The sequence below is a fragment of the Bubalus kerabau genome, chromosome 16, assembly GCF_029407905.1.
Source record: "Bubalus kerabau isolate K-KA32 ecotype Philippines breed swamp buffalo chromosome 16, PCC_UOA_SB_1v2, whole genome shotgun sequence".
Lineage (NCBI taxonomy): Eukaryota > Metazoa > Chordata > Mammalia > Artiodactyla > Bovidae > Bubalus > Bubalus kerabau.
Window position 1 is genome coordinate 66,584,393 of NC_073639.1, and position 18,386 is coordinate 66,602,778.

Here is an 18,386-nt window from a genome sequence, read left to right on the forward strand (position 1 = left end):
TCACATCAGGTCCACCAGGACGCTGGTCCAGCCCTGAGTCCCCCCACCCCCACCCCCCCATTCATGCGTGAGACACTCCGCGGACAGGCACGCTGCCATCACCGAATCTACCCCCACCTGGGTCTGGGTGTCTAGCAGCCGAAGCCACGGAGGCTTCTTGCCTGCTCTGGAAACTTGCAGGACGCCCCCCACTTATTGCCTAAATCTGCGAGCTCTGCCACACCTGCGTCACCTGAACGCTCAGGGCTGAGCCCTGATTCTCCACGTCCTCCGGGGACCTGGGGTGGCTGGGACAGTCCTGAAGACTGAGACGGCGCTGTGGCCCCGCGCACCCAACCCGACAGCTGCCTACTGCCAGCCCCCAGCCCCGCAGCACCCCCACCTCGTCCCGTGGCTCCAGAGTGAGGAAGGCCTGTCACCCCGAAACACGGGCTTTCGGCAGTCTGGGGGGAAGTGGAGAGACAGGTCAGACGAAACCCCCAGTTTTTATTGATTAAAAACCCATCAACAGTGACATGGGAAATCTGCAGTGAATCTGTGATGTGATTGTCCAATCAGGGCTTGACCTGGAAATCTCCTAGAAAAGGAAATCTAGTAAAACACATCATGGTGCCGAAATAAATTATTCCCAGGTTACATGATCTTTTAAGGGAAAGGTGAGTGTCGAGGGGGAGAGGGGGTGACCATAATCAAGTGCAGAAGACCCTGATCGTTCCTCCAAGGGCACCAGGGCGAGTCACGGCTGGCGCCCAGCCCAGGCAGCCATTCCCTACCACCCGCCAAGAAATTCTCATGCTGTCTTTGTACTAAAACAGTCCCATTACGGACCCAAGGCTGCCTACATCCAGCTCAGAGGCACCATCCCCAGGGCCCAGTGGCCCAACACCCACTCCCCCACACTGAGGGGTGCCAGGTGCTCATCAGAGACCCGGGACTCCAAGGGAGGCCCCTCCTTTCCCACCAACAAATGGCCAGGAGCCCAGCTCCACGGCGACAGGAAGCCATTCATTTTTTCTAAAAACACTGGACCCAGAGTGGGGAGGCCGCAACTTTTGCTGCTGTGCCAACCAAGCCTCAGGAAGAGAAAAAAAAAAGTATGAGGAACTTAATTCATTTGATTTGGCTTCACTTTTATCTGTTAAAATGACACTCCTTAGCAGCACCCCCACTGGCAAGCCCATCTGTGCACAAACACACCCCTACCTTTCTGTTGGAACCCAAACAGGTTGGTATATCTAAGTCAGATGCCACGGCTCCCCTGGGTTGTAGCTGAGGCGTCTGGAAGGCAGGACAAGAAATTTGTGGGCCAAAGGGCAGGAGTGATCTCTCCTCTGGAAGCGAAGGGCCAGACCTCCAGGAGACCCTGGGGCCCACCTCAAGGCGGGATCCCCAGCTGCCGGAGCGGTGACGGGGCGGGATGGGGGCCGGCCCTCCACGCGGGGGAGACGCTGATGCCGGTGAGAGAGAACGAGTCCCGTGGAGCCCACGGCACCAGCCCAGGTTGGCAAAAGGTACGTGTTCTAGAACGTGATCCTGTCCTCTCCGGAAGCTGCTGGCGGTAAGTCGGGTTGGGGTGGGGAGGGGAGGGGGTGTCGCAGCAGGCTGGCACGAAGGAGGCAAGAGCCGGATGGGGACGAGGGCGGCGCGCTGGTTAAAGCGATATACACTATGTACAGACTCCGGTTAATCAGTCCGCTCGGCTGGCAGCGTCCTCACCAGCCCGGGCACTCGGCCAGGGGACAGGGGCGCCGGAAGGGAAGGGCAGGCCGTCTCACACCTTCTTGGCACTCGAGAGGGGGGAGGAAGTCCCGACGGCACCTCCCGGTACAAAAACGTGGAGAGAATTCTTTAAATAACGGCACGGAACTGAGACTGTCCCCCAGGAGAGGAGCCCCCGGCCAGGGGCGGAGGGGCACGGCAGCAGCGCAGTCTCTGCAATGGGCTGGGGGCATTAGCAGCAGCGTTTCTTCCGTTTACTGTTCTTCGTGAGCTTCACCACGTCGTTCTGTTGCTGCTGCTGCTGTTTCGCTAGGTTGTCCTTCTTTGCCCGGAGGACCAGCTCTGTGATGCAGTTGAACATCTGTGAGGGTGAAGGAGGCAGGGCGGCCTCAGACCGGGGAGGAGACCCTGTCACAGCTGCACCCCCCACCCCCACTGTGCTGGTCAGCGTGGCCTCTCCTGCCTCCCTGGGCCCAGCCTTCCAGTCCACTGGGGGCTGTTTCTGTACTTCTGTCTTCAAGCCCCATCTAGAAGGCGATGCTACAGAAGTCAGAAAGGAAAAGCATCAAAGACCTCTGAGCTGTGTCTCAGGGAAGTCAGCCTCAGGGATTTTCCAGCCTTTCTGTGAAAGGATAGAGAGCTCCTTTCCTTCAGCTGACACCTCGGACAGCACAGATAAAGGTGCCCCTGAACTGGTGACGAACCAGAAGCAGCCAGAGTCTGCCCACTCCACACTACCTCACCGCACATCCGACTGAGAACCTTCCCCAGACCACCCAGGACCACCTCCAGCTCCCTCCACTCCTGGGGAAGGAATCAAGTACAACCTAGGGAGCAGGGCTCACCCCACCCCAACCTACACGAGAATGGGGGAGCCTGGAAAGGGCTCAGAGCCCCACCGCTGGCCCTGCCGCAGGCCCCTCGGGGAAAAGCCCACAGTGTGACCCCAGCCAGACGCAGGGGCCCAGGGTCCCCACTGCTGGGTGGCTTGTGTCCCAGGACGCAGAGTAGATCAGCCCCCTGGACCTCTGGGCTCCAACCCCACGGGCAGGACCTTCCCGAAAGCTCCCAAGCACTTCTAGCAGCCCTGGCACATGTGGTACTCAGCCCGCCTGGGGTGTACTCGGGGCCGGCCTCGACACCCACCACAGCTCTGGAGGCCACAGCAAAGCAAGCTGCTCTGCAGGCCAAGGCCCAGGGAAAGAAAGTCAGAGAGCAGAGCGGGGAGAGAGGGCAGTGGGGGGCGGGGAGGACCGAGCGGACGCGCGCTCGGCTCTGAGGGCAGGCCCACGTCTGAGGCAGCCTCTCCCTCAGGACTGCTGAGGTGTGAGGTGGCCACGGCAGGGAGATGCCCGGACGCGGAGCCTGGTGCACACAGCAGGTACTTGATCAGTGGCCGCTAAGACGATGCTGTCGACTACCGGCCCGGGCCAGCCAAGGCAGAGTGGGGAGCCGGGGTTGAGGTGGGGAGCGTGCCTGCGCTCCCAGCCCTTCCGGTGCGGGGGCCTCACCTCTTCCACGTTGACATTCTCCTTGGCGCTGGTCTCAAACAACTGGATCCCCATCTGCCCGGCGAACTTGTAGGCGTCTTCTGTCTCCACCACCTTGCGCTCGGGGTCGTCGTTCTTATTCCCCACTGGACAGCAAGGCAGAGTCAGCCCGGCCCCCGGCCTAGCCCCGCCCACCGGCCGGCCCCGCCCCGGGCCCCGCCCACCTGCCAACCCCCGCCCCGCCCACCTGCCGGCCCCGCCCACCTGCCAGCCCCGCCCCGGGCCGCCCCACCCACCGGCCAGCCGCCTTACCTAGGATCCGGCACACGTCGTCACAGTTCTGGTTGATTTCATGAAGCCACCGCTTCACGTTGACGAAGGATTCGGCGCTGGTGACGTCGTAGACCACGATGACCCCGTGGGTCCCCCGATAATACCTGTGGGACCAGGGTCGGCGTCAGAGCTACGGCGTAAACAAGGGCAGCCCCTTCGCAGGACCCGCCGGCCCGCACCCGGGCAGCAGGTGGGGAGGGCAAGGGGCCGGTGCGTCCCCCCAGGCCCGGAGGCCTCAAGCTGACGTCGGGGCCTGGTCAGCACTGCCGCTGACCCTGCTCCCCGGGCGCAGTGCGTAGGGAGCGCCCCGCCCTGCGGGGTCAGCCAGATTGTTCAGAGGCAGCCGAAGGCATGAAACAAGTTCTTGTTTCCTTTTTCAAGTTCATGCAATGGGGCCTTCCCTGATGGTTCAGCGCGAGACTCCAAGTTCCCAGTGCAGGGGACCAGGGTTCGATCCCTGGTCAGGGAACTAGATCCCACCAGCAGCAACTACGACCTGACTGCTACAACTAAAGGTCTCCTGCGCCGCAACCAAGATCTGGCATAGCCAGGTAAATAAACACAAAAAGAAAATACTCAGGCAAGGTTTACATTCGACAGCATTATTATCACTGTGCTCTTTAACATCCAAGAAAGTTTTTCTGTCCTCAAATCTGTCTTAGTAAAATGCCATTTCAAGGACAGGCACCACTTGTGAGGCCTGCCAAGGTCTGTTCACACCCCAGTGGATGGGCGGGCACCTGCCATCCTGCCAATCCAGGCTTCAGGCAGGAGGGGCTGCCTCAAAAGTTCAGGGGGACAGACAGGAGCACGGGCCTCATGCTCCTCCAGAGAGCCAGCTCTGACCCAGCGGCCAACACGTCACCTCACCCGGTACGCAGAGACACTCACACACAGGGGCCTCTGAGAGGGAGGGGAAGACCCACGGCCCACAAGAGACGGGCTCACGGGTGGACAGAGGCCTCCTTGAGCCAGCCCGAAGCACCTCCACCTCTTGGGCCCACAGGACAGCAGGCCCTCCCAGGTGGCAGTCCTGAAGCAACACAGGCCCTGCAAGGACGGAGCCAGCCGGGCCGCACATGCACTGTGTTCTCAGCCACCCGCCCAGCAGCGCTCTGGCAGACTCCTCACAGCCCCATCCCGTAACAAAATCAACCAAGCTCCATCTCTGAAAGGCGGTGTGGACCTGGGAAGGTTACTGCACGCATCTCATGGCACCTTGGTTCCCTCAACTGTAAAATGGGGGTACCAGGATGTAACTCTGGGGGTGGCTGTATGACTAAGGCAATAATACATGTTTTCACAAGGGCCAGCTCTTTATCCGGAGAAGGCAATGGCACCCCACTCCAGTACTCTTGCCTGGAAAATCTCATGGACGGAGGAGCCTGGTAGGCTCCAGCCCATGGAGTCGCTAAGAGTCGGGCACGACTCAGCGACTTCACTTTCACTTTTCACTTTTATGCATTGGAGAAGGAAATGGCAACCCACTCTAGTATTCTTGCCTGGAGAATCCCAGGGACAGAGGAGCCTAGTGGGCTGCCGTCTATGGGGTCGCACAGAGTCGGACACGACTGAAGCAACTTAGCAGCAGCAGCAGCTCTTTATCATCACCATTAACAGTCCTTCAGCGACACCCCAGGCCCCAGACGCAGGCAGAGGAAAACCAAAGGCGGTGAGGGCGGCTCCTTTGGGCTGGCCACCAGGGCGGCGAGAGCCGCCCGCTCTCCACTCTGAGACCCCGCCTGACGTCCCCTGGGGCTTCGTCCACCCACAGCTCTGCTTTCCTGGGGACAAAGCCCTGCCCTGGGCAGCCCGAACAATCAAGCCATCCACGCGCTGCCCCCCTTCCCCCCAGATCATCACCTGGGTCCACCTGGGGGTCGCCCACCTGAGCAGGTGCAGGAGAGCAAGCCAGGAAATGGGGAGAGGAGGGAGACAACTGTCCCCTGCCAGCAACGGACATGAGAACAGCGCACTGTGCTCCCTAGCCCTCCTTTGTTGAAGACAACCAAAGATGCCGAGAATCTGCGGAGGGGGGACCAGCCTGGGGCATGGAGCTCGGGCACTGAGCCTGTCACTCCCCTGCTATCAGGCACCACATCCACGTGCCACAGCTTGGCTCTGTGCCAACATGACCGCGATGCTCTCCACTCACCCGCTACCACAGACAGGAGGCCACCACGTCACCGCTAGGACAGGAGGCTGGTGAAGGAGCTGCTGGAAGCCATGGCCCGGGCCGGGCCTTCCCTGCCTCGGCCTCTCCCACCACCACCTGACCCGCGCCCCTGGCCCCACCGCTCGGGGTCAGCGAACCCCAGCAGCCACAGGCAAGAATCGGTGAGGGGACAACAGGGTGCTCGTTCTCAGCAGGCGGACAGGATGCAGTTTTAGTTTCTCTTTTACAGCCCTGAATCAGAAAGGGCCACACTATTGCCCCCAGACTGCCCCACCCCTGACCTCTTCCCAGCTCCTTCCCTCAGCAACCACCCCCAGCCCCCCGGGTGCAGCGCACCCCTCCTCCAGCCTCCTGGGACAAACCCAGCTTGCCCTCAGGTGGCCGAGGAACTCCAGTCCCCCCAAAGGATGAAGGAGGCAGTTCACCCGCTTCCTGCTGCCCTGGAGGGAGCTGACCCCAGCCCGCTGCCCGGACTGGCGCATCTCTCGTGGCCACAGGCCCAGCGTTCTCAGCGGGTTTTAACCCTCAGGAGCCACCACAGCGTCTGCCGCTGGCTCAGGCCTGGTCCCTGAGGGTGGCGGCCAGCAGAGGGCGGGGCCGTGGATCCACTAAAGCGCGGGTCCCCAACCTCCGGGTCGTGGACCAGCACCTCCTGTCAGATCAGAGGCGGCATGAGATTAGAAATGAAGTGCACAGTAGATGCCACGTGCAGCACGTCCCTGCTGCTCCAGCGTTAGCTAAGCCTGTGCTCCCAACGCAGGAGGCCCGGGTTCAATCCCTGGTCGGGGAGCTCACATGCCACAACTGAGAGTTCGAATGCCGCAGTGAAGACCCAACACGGCCAAATAAATAAATAAATTAAAAAAATATGTCATGTGCTTGAACCATCCCCAGGCCACACACGTCCCCACCCCCAGACCGAGGAAGAACCGTCGTCCACGAAATTGGTTGCTGGTGCCAAAACGGCTGGGGGACAGCTGAGTTAAAGGCAAGAGTCTTGGCATAGGGCAGACCTCAACTCAACTCCTGCCTAACTGACCAAGCCAGGTCCCTCCACCCTCTGCGGGCCTCACTTTTCTTGTCCGTACATTGGAGAACCACAGGACTCTTTACCAGGATTAAACGAGATGAAGCAGCCACAGTCCTTGGCAACAGTCCTGGCCTAGAGGAGGACCCCTGGTCAGTGCCCACACCTCGCGACACCGACAAGAGGTCCTGGTCTCATTCAGGCCTGGGAGCTCGGGCGGCCCAGGCTCACGGCATCCGACTACCCCGGGAACCTTGACTCCAGCTGCCCCTCAGCTCAGGCCTTGCTGGCAGCCGCTGACACAAGGGGGCTCCTGCAGCTCATCAGGAGGTGGCTGCAGAGACCTGCCCTGCAGAGCCCCCGGGACTGGGGACCCACGGGCTCTCAGGAAGGTGTGGATCACGGCGCATGTGCGTGTCTCAGGGGTGGCCCAGTGACCGGACCCCCTCCTGCTCCAGGGTGGCTCAGGCTCCGGCCCCCGAGCCCCCTTCACCAGGGCTGCCCACCCACCGGTCACCCCCACCCCCCCAGCTGGCACCCCCGGGTTCCCCCGCACTCTCAGCCACCACCCTGGGGGCTCTTCACCCCCACACTTCACACCCCTGGGATGCAGGCAGCCCCGATGGGTGGCCAGCCTGGGGGCCGCCCGCCTCCACCTCACAGGGAGGAGAGGGAACTTGGTGGTGCCTCCCTGAGAGCCCCCTAACACAGGACCCGCTGGGGGAGGCAGAGGAGAGGCCAGGAGGAGCAGCAGCCACTCCGGGCTGAGCCCGGCTCCTACTCTGCACACACCCCTCAGAAGCTCCCCCATCCATAAAACCGGGGTGATGAGAACACCAACTGCAGGGAGCTCCACAGAATCTTCTATGTGAAGCCCAAGCACATGGGACCTCACATTAATGCAAACCCCAAAGACAAGCCCCCCAGGAAACCAAAGAGCGGAGACTTTAGGCAACTTGCCCAAGGTAACCCAGGGGGCAGAAATGTAAATTCCAAACTGCCTGCCTTCAAAGTCCTGTTCTTTCCCGGAACCTGTGCCAGTAACAGCCCAAGAGCCGAGAGCCACTCCGCAGGACCCAGCACACAGTCTGGTGCTCCAGCCAGGCTTCCGCCCGTTTACAGCAGAGACGCGAAGGTCCTGCGGCAGCAAAGGAGGGCGACCCTCAGGGCGAGCTGGGTCTATTAGTCGCTCAGTCATGTCGGACTCTTTGTGACCCCATGGACTGTAACCCACCAGGCTCCTCTGTCCCTGGCATTTCACAGGCAAGAATACAGGAGTGGGTTGCCATTTCCTCCTCCAGGGCATCTTCCCAACCCAGGGACTGCACGAACCCAGGTCTCCTTCACTGCAGGCAGATTCTTTACCATCTGAGCCACCAGGGAAGACTCCAGGGTGTGCTGGGTCCCGTCAACAGCTTTGGGAGGCAGAGGAGGGGGCCGGCCAACAGCCTCCCACCTATCAGTGCTCCTTCCAGACCCCCAACAGAGAGACACCTCCTCCACGTCAGGGTGGTGACGGAGCTGGCACCTCCAGCAGGCGAGCTGACACTGAACAAGAGTACCCTCGCTGCCCGAGTATCTGACCTCCCGGCGAGGCCAGCACCAGCACTGTGACCCCATTTTAAAGACAAAGGAGGGACTTCCCTGGTGGTCCAGTGGTTAAGGCTCTGCCTTCCAATCTCGGGGACACGAGTTCAATCCCTGGTTGGGGAACTAAGATCCCATGGTACACGAAGCCCCAAGCACTGAGCCCGTGCTCCACAGAAGGGGAAGCCCGCACACCACAACCAAGACCCAGAGCAGGCAAAATAAATAAATACATAAATCTTTAAAAAATAAAAATAAAGACAAAGGAACCAGAGGTTCCGCTGACTGACACACACTGCCCTGCCAGCCCCAGAGGGAGGTGCAAGGCTACTACCCGCCACGGGCAAGACCGCACGCACCCCATCCGCTTCTCTGGTCTTCAAGGGGAAGAGCCGCACCTCGGCCAGGAGCGCACCTCCCCACAGCCTCGGGGGCGCCCAGAGCAATTTCCCAATGGCGGGGGCCAGGGGTCTGAGCGGAGGCGGGGGGCCTGAGTGGGGGTGGGTGGTCTAAGAGTGGGGAGGGGGTCAGAGCAGTCTGGGCTGGCCTGACTCACGTGGAGGTGATGGTGCGGAAGCGCTCTTGCCCAGCCGTGTCCCAGATCTGCAGCTTCACTTTCTCCCCGTTGATCTCCACAGTCCGAATCTTGAAATCTACTCCGATCGTGGTGATGTAACTGCCTGCACACACAGGGATGTTAGCACGGCCCAGGGCCGCCCTGGTCAGACTGCGTCCTCAACAGCCCAGGTGACCCTGGGCTCCACCCCGCCTGGCTCACTCCAAGTGCCTGGAGGACACAGCCCTGGACAAAAAAAAAAAGACTGAGCCCCAAGGTGAGGGCAGGAGACAGGATACAATGAAACAAAGTGATAAAGAAGACAATTTCAAGAGCAATGAAGCTATCAAGGAAATAAGAGAAGAGGCCATGATTTCAACAGGAAATGCTCCACCAGAGTGGCCCGGGAACCATGGGGGACCACGACACACTCTGGGTTTCTCTTTTCTACTCCATTCCAAACATTTTAAGCAACCCACAAAATTAACTTTCTAAAACATAAACAAGTCATATACACTCTGTTATATACAAAATAGATAACTAACAAGGACCTACTGTATAGCACAGGGAATTCTACTCAGTACTCTGCAATAGCCTAGAAAAGAGTCTAAGGAAGAGTGGATATATGTGTATGTATGACTGATTCACTTGCTGGACACCTGAAATGAACACAGCAATGTAAACCAACTATACCCCAATTAAAAAAACACAAACAAGTCATGACCTGCGATTTGAAAAACTGCTCCAGGCAGAAGAGGCAGAAGAGACAGCAGCAGAAATAGCAATGGGGCATGTGTGTGTAGCAATGGTGTGTGTGTGTGTGTGTGTGTGTGTGTGTGTAGCAATGGGGCGTGTGTGTATGTGTGTGTGTAGCAATGGGTGTGTGTGTGTGTGTGTGTGTGTGTGTGTGTGTGTAGCAATGGGGGGTGTGTGTGTGTGTGTATAGCAATGGGGTGTGTGTGTGTAGCAATGGGGCGTGTGTGTGTAGCAATGGTGTATGCATGTGTGTGTGTAGCAATGGGGGGGTGTGTGTGTGTAGCAATGGGGGTGTGTGTGTGTGTAGAAATAGGGCGTGTGTGTGTGTGCGTGCGTATAGCAATGGGGCGTGTGTGTGTGTGTGTAGCAATGGGGTGTGTGTGTGTGGTATGTGTGTGTGTGTGTTGGGGGTGATCTGAGGTTGAGCACACGTCGGGAGGCAGGTTGGGGTGAAGGTTCCAGGCCAGCTCTCGGCTTTTGCGCCGTTTTCAAGAGCTTGGACTTTCTCTTGTGTGTGACAGGGAGGCATTGAAGGGTTTAACCCAAGCATGAGCGGCACTGTAAATAGCTCTCCAGGGGCATCTGTGTGAAAGATGGAGCTGGAGAGAATTTCTGGCAACAGAACAGTCTCGTCCAGGCTTTCAAAGGCCCGAGTGCTAGGAAGCAGGGGTCCCCAGCCTCCGAGAGCTAACGCCTGATGATCTGAGGTGGAGTCGATGACATAATAACAGAATGGAAGTGCACAACTCAGGTGATGCGCTCGAATCATCCTGAAGCCCTAACCCCCACCCCACCCAGCCTGTGGGAAAACCGTCTTCCGTAAGACTGGTCCCTGGTGCCCAAAACGCTGAGGCCCGCTGCTGGGAGGAGCCCACACGCTCACTCCCTTTGGAGCTGACAGGGTGACGCGGGGCTGCAGACAAGACACACCGACTGCATCAAGAGTGCAGAGCGGCCAGGAAAGGCCAAAGCTCAAAGTCGGGTGGAGCTCAAGGAAGGCTCTGGGGCAGAAGTCACATTTGGGCCTGGCCTCAAAGAACAGGTACAATTCCCAAGGCTGCGACCAGGCTGGGGAAGGACATCCTCGCCAGAGGAAAGGGTGGAGGCACAAGCACAGAGACCAAGGCGGCCTCAGGCTCCGCGGGGACCGGGCTCCGCCGAGGAGAGCAGCCCAGCACCCAGCGCCGTGGGCCCGTGAAACATGGCTGACCGCTGAGCGAGCGAGCGAGCTGGTGAAGACACAAAGGAGGGCGAGACAGCAGGAGGGAGGAAGCTGGACGGGGGGCTGAGGACAGTGTGAAGGCCAGCGGTTTTCAGCAGGGGGTGGTTGAGGCCCCCCCAGCCCGCCCCCCAGGATGCCTGGTGATGCCTGGAGACATTTTCATGTCACAGCTGGGTGGGGGGTGGAGGACGGAGGCACAGAACAGCCTCCACAACAGAGAACTGCAGGGCCCAGAGTGTCCATGGTCCTAAAGCGGAGAGACCTTGCTATGAGCTTGGCTCGCTTGAGAGGTCCGCTGAGGTTTTTAAACAGAAGAGACCCTGCTAGAGACGACGAATTCAGCAGCTTGGCATGGGGTGGGCAGGAGCTGCTGGGATGCCTCAGGTGAGAACCAACCACGGTCTGAGCTGGTAGTACGAGTGGAGAGGAGGAGACGGGCTGCAGCAGAGAGCCCTTTGAGAGCTCCAAGCTGACAGGGCGGAGGGGAAGGTTTCCCAGCTCAATGGCAAGTGCCCACTGGCTACCGTTCCTGAACAGCAAGGACAAACCAGCAATGTTTACTTGCTGGGAGCCGGCGGTGAGGAGCTCCACTTGTGGCAAAGGTCATGAGGAAGGAGAGATTACTTAGTCCCGGGCCATCCTCGCAATAACTCTGCATGGCAGGGATGGTCGTCAGCTCCTCTTTTAAAGGTCAGCTGAGACTCAGTCATGCTCATGGTGATGAGAAGAAGACAACTCTTTCCAATGTCACACCACCGCTGTCAGGAGAAACCCATCTCTCCCCCGAGAGAGAGGCGCCTGCCACGTAACCACTGCCCTCCACGGCATCGCAGGGCATTCCTTCAGTCCTCGGTCAGAGAGGCCAGGCCGACCTGAAGCCTCTGCACTGAACCAATGAGCTCCAGCAATGAAAACGCGGCCCACTGGGATCGGGGAAGCAAGATCAAACGGGCAGCACTTTCTGCCCATCAGCTGAGCAAAAATGGAGACCACTGAGACCCAGCAGCGACTGGCACTGACAAGGGGCTCTTCTGAGCCCTTCAGCTTCTCACAAGTGCGAAAGGCCAATTGGCAGGACCTGTGAAAACCTGAAAAGCACATACCCCCTGACCTCGTACCTCTGCTTCTATACAGGAATAAACGCAGTGTCCCAAGAAACACGGCACCATTTGAGAGAGGCTACCAGAAAGCAAGCGCGCGCGTCAAGAACACTGTTGAACCACGTGCACCCCTGCACAGCCCAGGAAGCTGCACAGCCACTCAGAAGAACCACAGGGCTGCGTGTTGACCTGCAAGGATAATCCCCAACGCGCTGGCGGGGAGGCCAGCGGCCGCCCACCACAGGCGGGGGCAGGGTGCGGGGGGACACCGAGCGTCAGTGCGGGGCAGGGGACCAGGAGCTTTCTCTTTTCATGCTGTTCAGTCTTCCTGTTTGACTCTTAGATGGGCATGTCCTAAGCATCAGTTTTTTGTTTCTTTCTTTTTTCAATGTTGGGGCACAAAAAAAGACCCTGAATAGAAAAATGATGCGCCTGCAACTGTTTGTTTGTTTTTTTCCAAGAAGATAGCTGGAGACTGACTACAGAGACTTCTAACCTCCTCGCCACTCCCCCCTTCTGTCTGCTGAGGCAGACACCAGGGTGTAACGGCGCCAGGCAAAAGGATTTAAAACCAAAACACCCAGCAGCACCCCAGGGGCACACTCACCTGAGAAAGTGTTGTCTGCAAAACGTAACAGTAAGCTGCTCTTGCCGACACCTGCAGGGGAGAAGGCGGGGGGTGAGAGGCGGCCTGGGTCCCTGCTCCAAGCCCAACCCCGCTTCGGGGAGACAGCCCAGGTCCCGGCTCTCCAGACGCATGACAGCACCCACCTATCTCCCCAGCCAGCCTCCCACCGGAACACCCCTCCCTCTCCACCTCTGACCTTGCCCTCCAACTCAGGGTGAGCCCCAAGCTGCCCCCAAGCCAGAGACAAGGAAGGGGTCCACGCCCGGCTCCAGCAACCCCTCAAGGAGACCCGACAACAGGAATGAGGCTGAGGAAGGCTGACCCTGTGCTCCTGGCCCCAAGGTGTGTCCAGAACACCATCCGGAGAACACATCACGTGCAGCGCTTCAGCTTGGTGAGACGGAGGCTGCACAGCTACAAAGCACCCTGGAGACCATCAGGGCTTTTTGCAGGCGAGGAAAGGGAGGCCCAGACAACTCAAAGCCACTGCTGGCCGCTCTCCCCCGGCCGATGCCACTGGTGGGGAGGGGGTATCCGCCTGACACTCCTCAGTCCGACAGCTCACGGTACTCAGACCGTTTCGCTTACCACGACCTCTCCTGTTCCAAGGATGGACAGAATCCTCATAAGGATTGTTGAAATCCCATCAACACCCACACCCGGCACCATGAGCCCCCAGGTACACCTGTCCTGTGCCCTCCTGTCTCGCCCCCGCGGCCCGCAGGGTCAGCTAAGCACAGAAGGAAGCCCGCACATACATGCCCGCAAGCCCAGCTGCATCTCTTAAGAGGAGGCACCTGAGGTTCCAAGACCTACACGCTGGTCTCAGAGCCTCAGCAGGGCTGGGGGGCGGTGCTGGATCTGCAGATACATGCTGCTCTGGGAGTCTTCCTGTGTCTGCTTCAGGAAGTGGAATAATAAAAAGACCTGGGATTTCCCTGGTGGCCCAGGGGCTAAGACTCCACAATCCCAATACAGGGGCCCCAGGTTCGATCCCTAGTAGGGGATCCCACATGCCCCAACTAAGACCCAGTGCAGCCAAGTAAATAATATTTTAAATAAATAGAGAGACCCAAAGAGGCTCCTCTGTCTCATTTCTGTTAAAGAGTTTTAGCAGCACTGCTAAAAGCTAGACGTGAAAAGCTCCTCACCTGGGGTCTCAGACGGTGCCCCTGCACATCCAGCTCAGAGCTAATTGTGAGTATGTGTGTGTGTGTGTGTGTGTGTGTGTGTGCTCCCCAAACCCGCAGAAGGCCCGGCCTCTGCCCCTTCCCCAGCTGACCCAGGCATCCTCTCTGACTATCTCCTCTGGGGACCTCTCCCAGTGGGTGAGTCGCCCAGGGATGCCCAGAAGAACCGGTCGGCCTCACAGAACGAACCAGGCTCGGACTGTCCCGGTGGCAGGCCGGCGCTGCTCTGAGCAGACAGGTGCCGCAGCCAGCCCCAGGCCCACCGCTCAGCGCCTGTGAGCACCGGGCCCACTTCCTCATCGCTGCCCCCGCGAGGCTTCCTGTCGGCCGGGGCGGGGGTGCAGATCCCGGGCTGGCCCCTCGCGGCAGCGCTCTGCCCCACGCCACCACCCCACGGGCTCCCTGCTTCCTCCCAGAGCCTCCTGGTCTGCTTACTCAGCGAAAACCTTGTGTCTGAGCCACGAGTTCCTCCAGGAAGGGGATCTCACCTCATTTGCCCTGCATGGTCCTGGGGCTGGAAGCCAGGCCCAGCATTTAGTAGGCGCCAACAGAACACTGTTCAGTGAACTTGTGACTAAACCAGGGCCGATCACAGACAGCCATGCCACCTGACGCTACGGCTGCAGCAGGAAGAGGAGCCCAAGCACGGGTGTTCAAACTCTGGGCGGGGTGGGGGGAGCAGAAGCCTAAGGGATTGGGGTACGCCCTCTGCCTGAAGCAGGAGGGCAGCAGCGTCCCCCTCAGCCTGGCCTTGGGGAGTGGGGGAGGGGGCAGGGCGGGGCTTCATTCACCCCGAGCTCATCTGCAGAGCTGCTCAAAACCACTACAGTCACCCCATCAACTGCTGCTTCAAGCCGACACCCACCTCTGGCCTGGCTGGTCCCTCTGGAAGGAAGGGAAACCCACCCTGAGAAACGCGTTTCCTAAATGTCCCTGAAGAGGCAGCCTTGGGAACACACGCAGCACCCACAGAAGCAGGGAGGTGCAGGGTGCCGATCGGCCTTCAGCTCAGCCGAAGTCAACAGCCTCCCCACGGCCACCCCAGCCCATCACCCTCGACCCCGCAGGGAGTATAAGCCCGGCCCTGATGCCTTCTGGAAGCGGGGAGACACAGACTCATTCTGTAAAAAACGGACCCACCACTTTGCATCTCCACCAAACCCCAGCCCTCCCCGCTTTTGCCCCTCGCCCTGCACAGATGCTCTGCCCTCAAAGCCTCCACCACAGGCCCCACCTTGGCCATGCTCCTCCCGTGTGCTCCAGCTCCTTCACTCCTCGTTTCAGTTCTCTACTGTTGAAGACCCCAAGATCTTTGAATAAAGTGTGCTCAGCTTTAATCCTGGCTCAGTAAGTAACTCACTGTACAACCTCAGACAAGTCGCTCCCCTCTCTGAGCCGCAGTTCACTCAGCTGTGGAGTCAGAGGCTTTAACTTGATCTCCAACACAGCCTGCAGGTTCTAAGAATGAGTTTCATCGGCCCCCTGGACCGGACGAACTGCTGTTACAGAGCCAATGTTAAAAGCCCCTGAGAGACCGTGTTCCACCTTAGGCACAGAAAAGAGATGCAAAAGCTGAGGGGCTGTATTCCAGAAGCAAGTACAATGTGGCAGAGTGGGAAGAAGAGCTCTAAATTTCTACAGACAGGGACTAACATTCATCGAGGGCCTACTGTCTGCCAGGCCTGACACCAGCTACTCATAACGCATCATATGTATTAACTCCTGGCTTTGCCCTAGAGGAGGGCATGGCAACCCACTCCAGTGTTCTTGCCTGGAGAATCCCATGGACAGAGAAGCCTGGTGGGCTACAGTCCATGGGGTCGCAAAAAGTCGGACACAACTTAGCAACTAAACAACAAACAAGTTTATTATGAAACTATTTTGCTCTTTATTGAAAAAAAAAAAAAAACCTCCTGGCTTTACCTCTGAGGAGCTGTGCAACTTGGGGCAAGTCAACTAGTCAGCTACTCTGAGCCTCAGTTTCCTTATTTGACAAACCACAAAAGCAATGGGTAAGAACCAAATGAGAGAGTGTCTATGAAATCGTTTGAAAACCCTTAAGGAAGCATCACATAAGAAGCCAGATTCAGAGGAGGGTGAGACGCCAGTCTACCTTGCTCAGCTGCCAGAGCCTAGCCTGAACTTCCAAGGCTACCACCTCCCAGCCTCATAACCACAGGCTTTGAGTGGCAGCGTACTGTCAGGGGACGTGGAACTGCAAAGCCAAGATCTCCTCTAGTCAACAGTCTACATGCTCAGACCAACCACGGAGCCCGATCCATAATCCTGACCCAGTAAGTCTTCTACAACTAACTTCAGAGTGAAGAATCAATACATCATGCAGAATGTATGGTGAGAAAGAAGGCCCAAACCATGGCCTGAGTTTCACTGGGGAGAAGGTGCATCTTCTGGCTAAGCTTATGCCCTCCATTTTTGTGGGGCTACACACAGGCCCCAGGCCTCTTGCAAAGGGATAGGGACCTTGAGCGTGGTAAGCTGACCTTAACTCCAAAAGGACAGAAAATCACCCTGGTGCCAGCCCCTCCAGAACCGAGGTGAGGGCTGAGAATGAAGCTCAAAAGGCATAAGTGTGCCAGGACCCTGGGAAACGCCCAAGGCCGTGCTGGTCTAGAGGCTACACAGCTGGTCTGGGTTTCTCTCATTCACACCAGGACGAATCCATGCTCCCCTGCCCACAGCTACTCTTCATCTCCCTCATTAGCCCTTAAACTTTTTTCCCTTCCATGGGCAACCACAGAAACCTCAGCCATCCTTCACCTGATCCGAGTCACCAGCCACGTCGCAACCCATCTCCACTGTGAGACCATGACCCAGCCACTCGCCTGCTTCTGCCTGGGCTCTGAAACAACGCTCCCACTTCAAGGCCTAACAGCCCCTCGATTTGGTCCCCGCTTTCCCTAACAATCCATGGGCTCCACCACCAACCTGGCCTCTGCTTCCAGTCACATGATACCATTGTCCGCACTCAACTCAGGTCTGGTCTGTAAATCTGGGATGTTCCCAAGCCTCCTTCCCCGTCGTAAAACCCCAGCACCTCAGCTATGCTCCTATAAACCTCCCAGGGCCTGCCTCCCTGACCTTTTGGTCACTCCATAAACCTGCTTACCTGCCACACTCCAAACACCTCTACAACCCTCCACCCTTTCTCAGAAACAAGACTATCTTTTCTGAACATGTTGGATATCCATTCATTCAATACATACATATTAGGCACCGACTGGGTGCCAGGCACTGGAGAGGGACTTACGAGCTCTAAAGGAGGGTACACTTTTTTGTAATGTTGGCTGACCCACCTCCAGCTCTGTCCAGCAGACAGTGTGCAACAGCAAACACACAGGGAGCGCTCACTATGTGCCCGGTTCTGCACACTGCGCGTGTATTATCTCCTTGAACAACATTCCATCACCCCAGCGAGGCGGATCCCACTGCTGCTCCATTTTACAGATGAACACAGGGAACCCCACAGAGAGAATAATTCAGCAGGAATGTGCCAGACCCGGCGCGAAGTGCTTTACCTGTCTTACTTCATTTAAACTTCACAGGAATCCCATGAGGCAGGTTCTGAGATTAACCACCCCCCACCCCCGCCCCACTTTCCCCAGGAAGAAACCTAGGCTTACAAACGCTACTGACAACCACGCACCAGGAGCTCCCTTTCCGCCAGGTCCAGTGTGAAGCACTTTTCCAGCTTCATCTCACCCAAGACTCACGCACTACCCAGCGATGCAAGTCCCCACCTCTCAAATGAGAGAACCGAGGTTCGGAAAGGCGAAACAACTGGCCCAAGGTCAGGGTGAGGAAGCTGGCAGTCCCGAGACTCGAACCCGGCTCCCTCCAACTCCAGAGGATCGCGAGACTGGACCAAGGTCACACGTGGGGCAGAGGGGTCGGCGCGGCGAGCGGACCGGGAGCCCGGACCCGAGCCCCGCGCGCCGGCCCCTCCGCTCCGCGTCTCCGCGCCCCGGCCTCACCCCGGCGCGCCCCGGAGCCCCTCCGCGCGCCCCTGGGGCCGCCCGGCCTCCCCGCCCAGCCGCCCGGTGCGGGCCGGCACCTCCCCGCCCGCCCGGCCGCCTGCCCTCCCCGAGGCCCCTGCGGGCCGCGCCCGGCAGGGCCCACGCCGCCTCCGGCCGCCGCGGCCCTCACCGCTGTCGCCGATGATGAGCAGCTTGAAGAGGTGGTCGTAGTCCCGGGCCATGGCGGGCGGGGGAGGCGCGCGCGCGCGCGCGAGGGCGGGCGGGCGGGGTCGGTGCTGGCCTCGGGATCCGCGGTTCCCTCCGGGCTGCTCCGGCAGCGGCGGATCCACTTCCCGAACAAACAGCCGGAACTGACAGAAACACCTCCCTTCGCTCCCCCTCCTTCTCCTCGGCAGCGGCCGCCGCTGCCGCCGCCTCGCTCCTTCCCGCCCCGCCCCGCCACTGCGCAGGCGCAGCGCCTGGCCCCGCCTCCGCGCAGCCGCAGTGGCGGCTGGCCGCGCCCTCTCCGCGCTCGCTCACGGCGCCTGCGCCCTGTCGGGGTCCCGCGGGAGCGGGCTGGTCTTGCCCGTGGCTCTTCAGCGACGGTCGCCGCCACCACCGCCGCCCG

At 59.2% G+C, this 18,386-nt stretch overlaps 1 protein-coding gene across 2 annotated transcripts; it reads right to left on the reverse strand.

Moving 5' to 3' along the window:
• Window positions 1-466: 466 nt before the first annotated feature.
• Window positions 467-18,127, reverse strand: RAB35 (RAB35, member RAS oncogene family). Of its 2 annotated transcripts, XM_055550529.1 has the most exons (6): window positions 17,949-18,127; window positions 12,574-12,624; window positions 8,889-9,012; window positions 3,522-3,646; window positions 3,231-3,355; window positions 467-2,080 (listed from the first exon to the last, which is right to left on the reverse strand). In XM_055550529.1, the coding sequence occupies exons 1-6, from the start codon at window positions 17,998-18,000 to the stop codon at window positions 1,952-1,954; spliced, it is 606 nt and encodes a 201-aa protein (XP_055406504.1). In that variant the 5' UTR covers window positions 18,001-18,127; the 3' UTR covers window positions 467-1,951. The 2 variants fall into 2 exon arrangements, with proteins under 2 accessions (XP_055406504.1, XP_055406505.1); XM_055550530.1 differs by lacking the exon at window positions 3,231-3,355.
• Between the last annotated feature and the right edge of the window lie 259 nt (window positions 18,128-18,386).

What these genes read in the sequence shown, in the direction of transcription:
- RAB35 (XM_055550529.1), bottom strand. Translation starts at nt 18,000, where the DNA reads ATGGCCCGGGACTACGACCACCTCTTCAAGCTGCTCATCATCGGCGAC. An exon ending in GCTCATCATCGGCGACAGCG is followed by an intron (nt 12,625 to 17,948) that starts GTGAGGGCCGCG and finishes TCTCCCCTGCAG; the next exon opens with GTGTCGGCAAGAGCAGCTTA. An exon ending in AGAATGTCAACGTGGAAGAG is followed by an intron (nt 2,081 to 3,230) that starts GTGAGGCCCCCG and finishes TCACCCTCACAG; the next exon opens with ATGTTCAACTGCATCACAGA.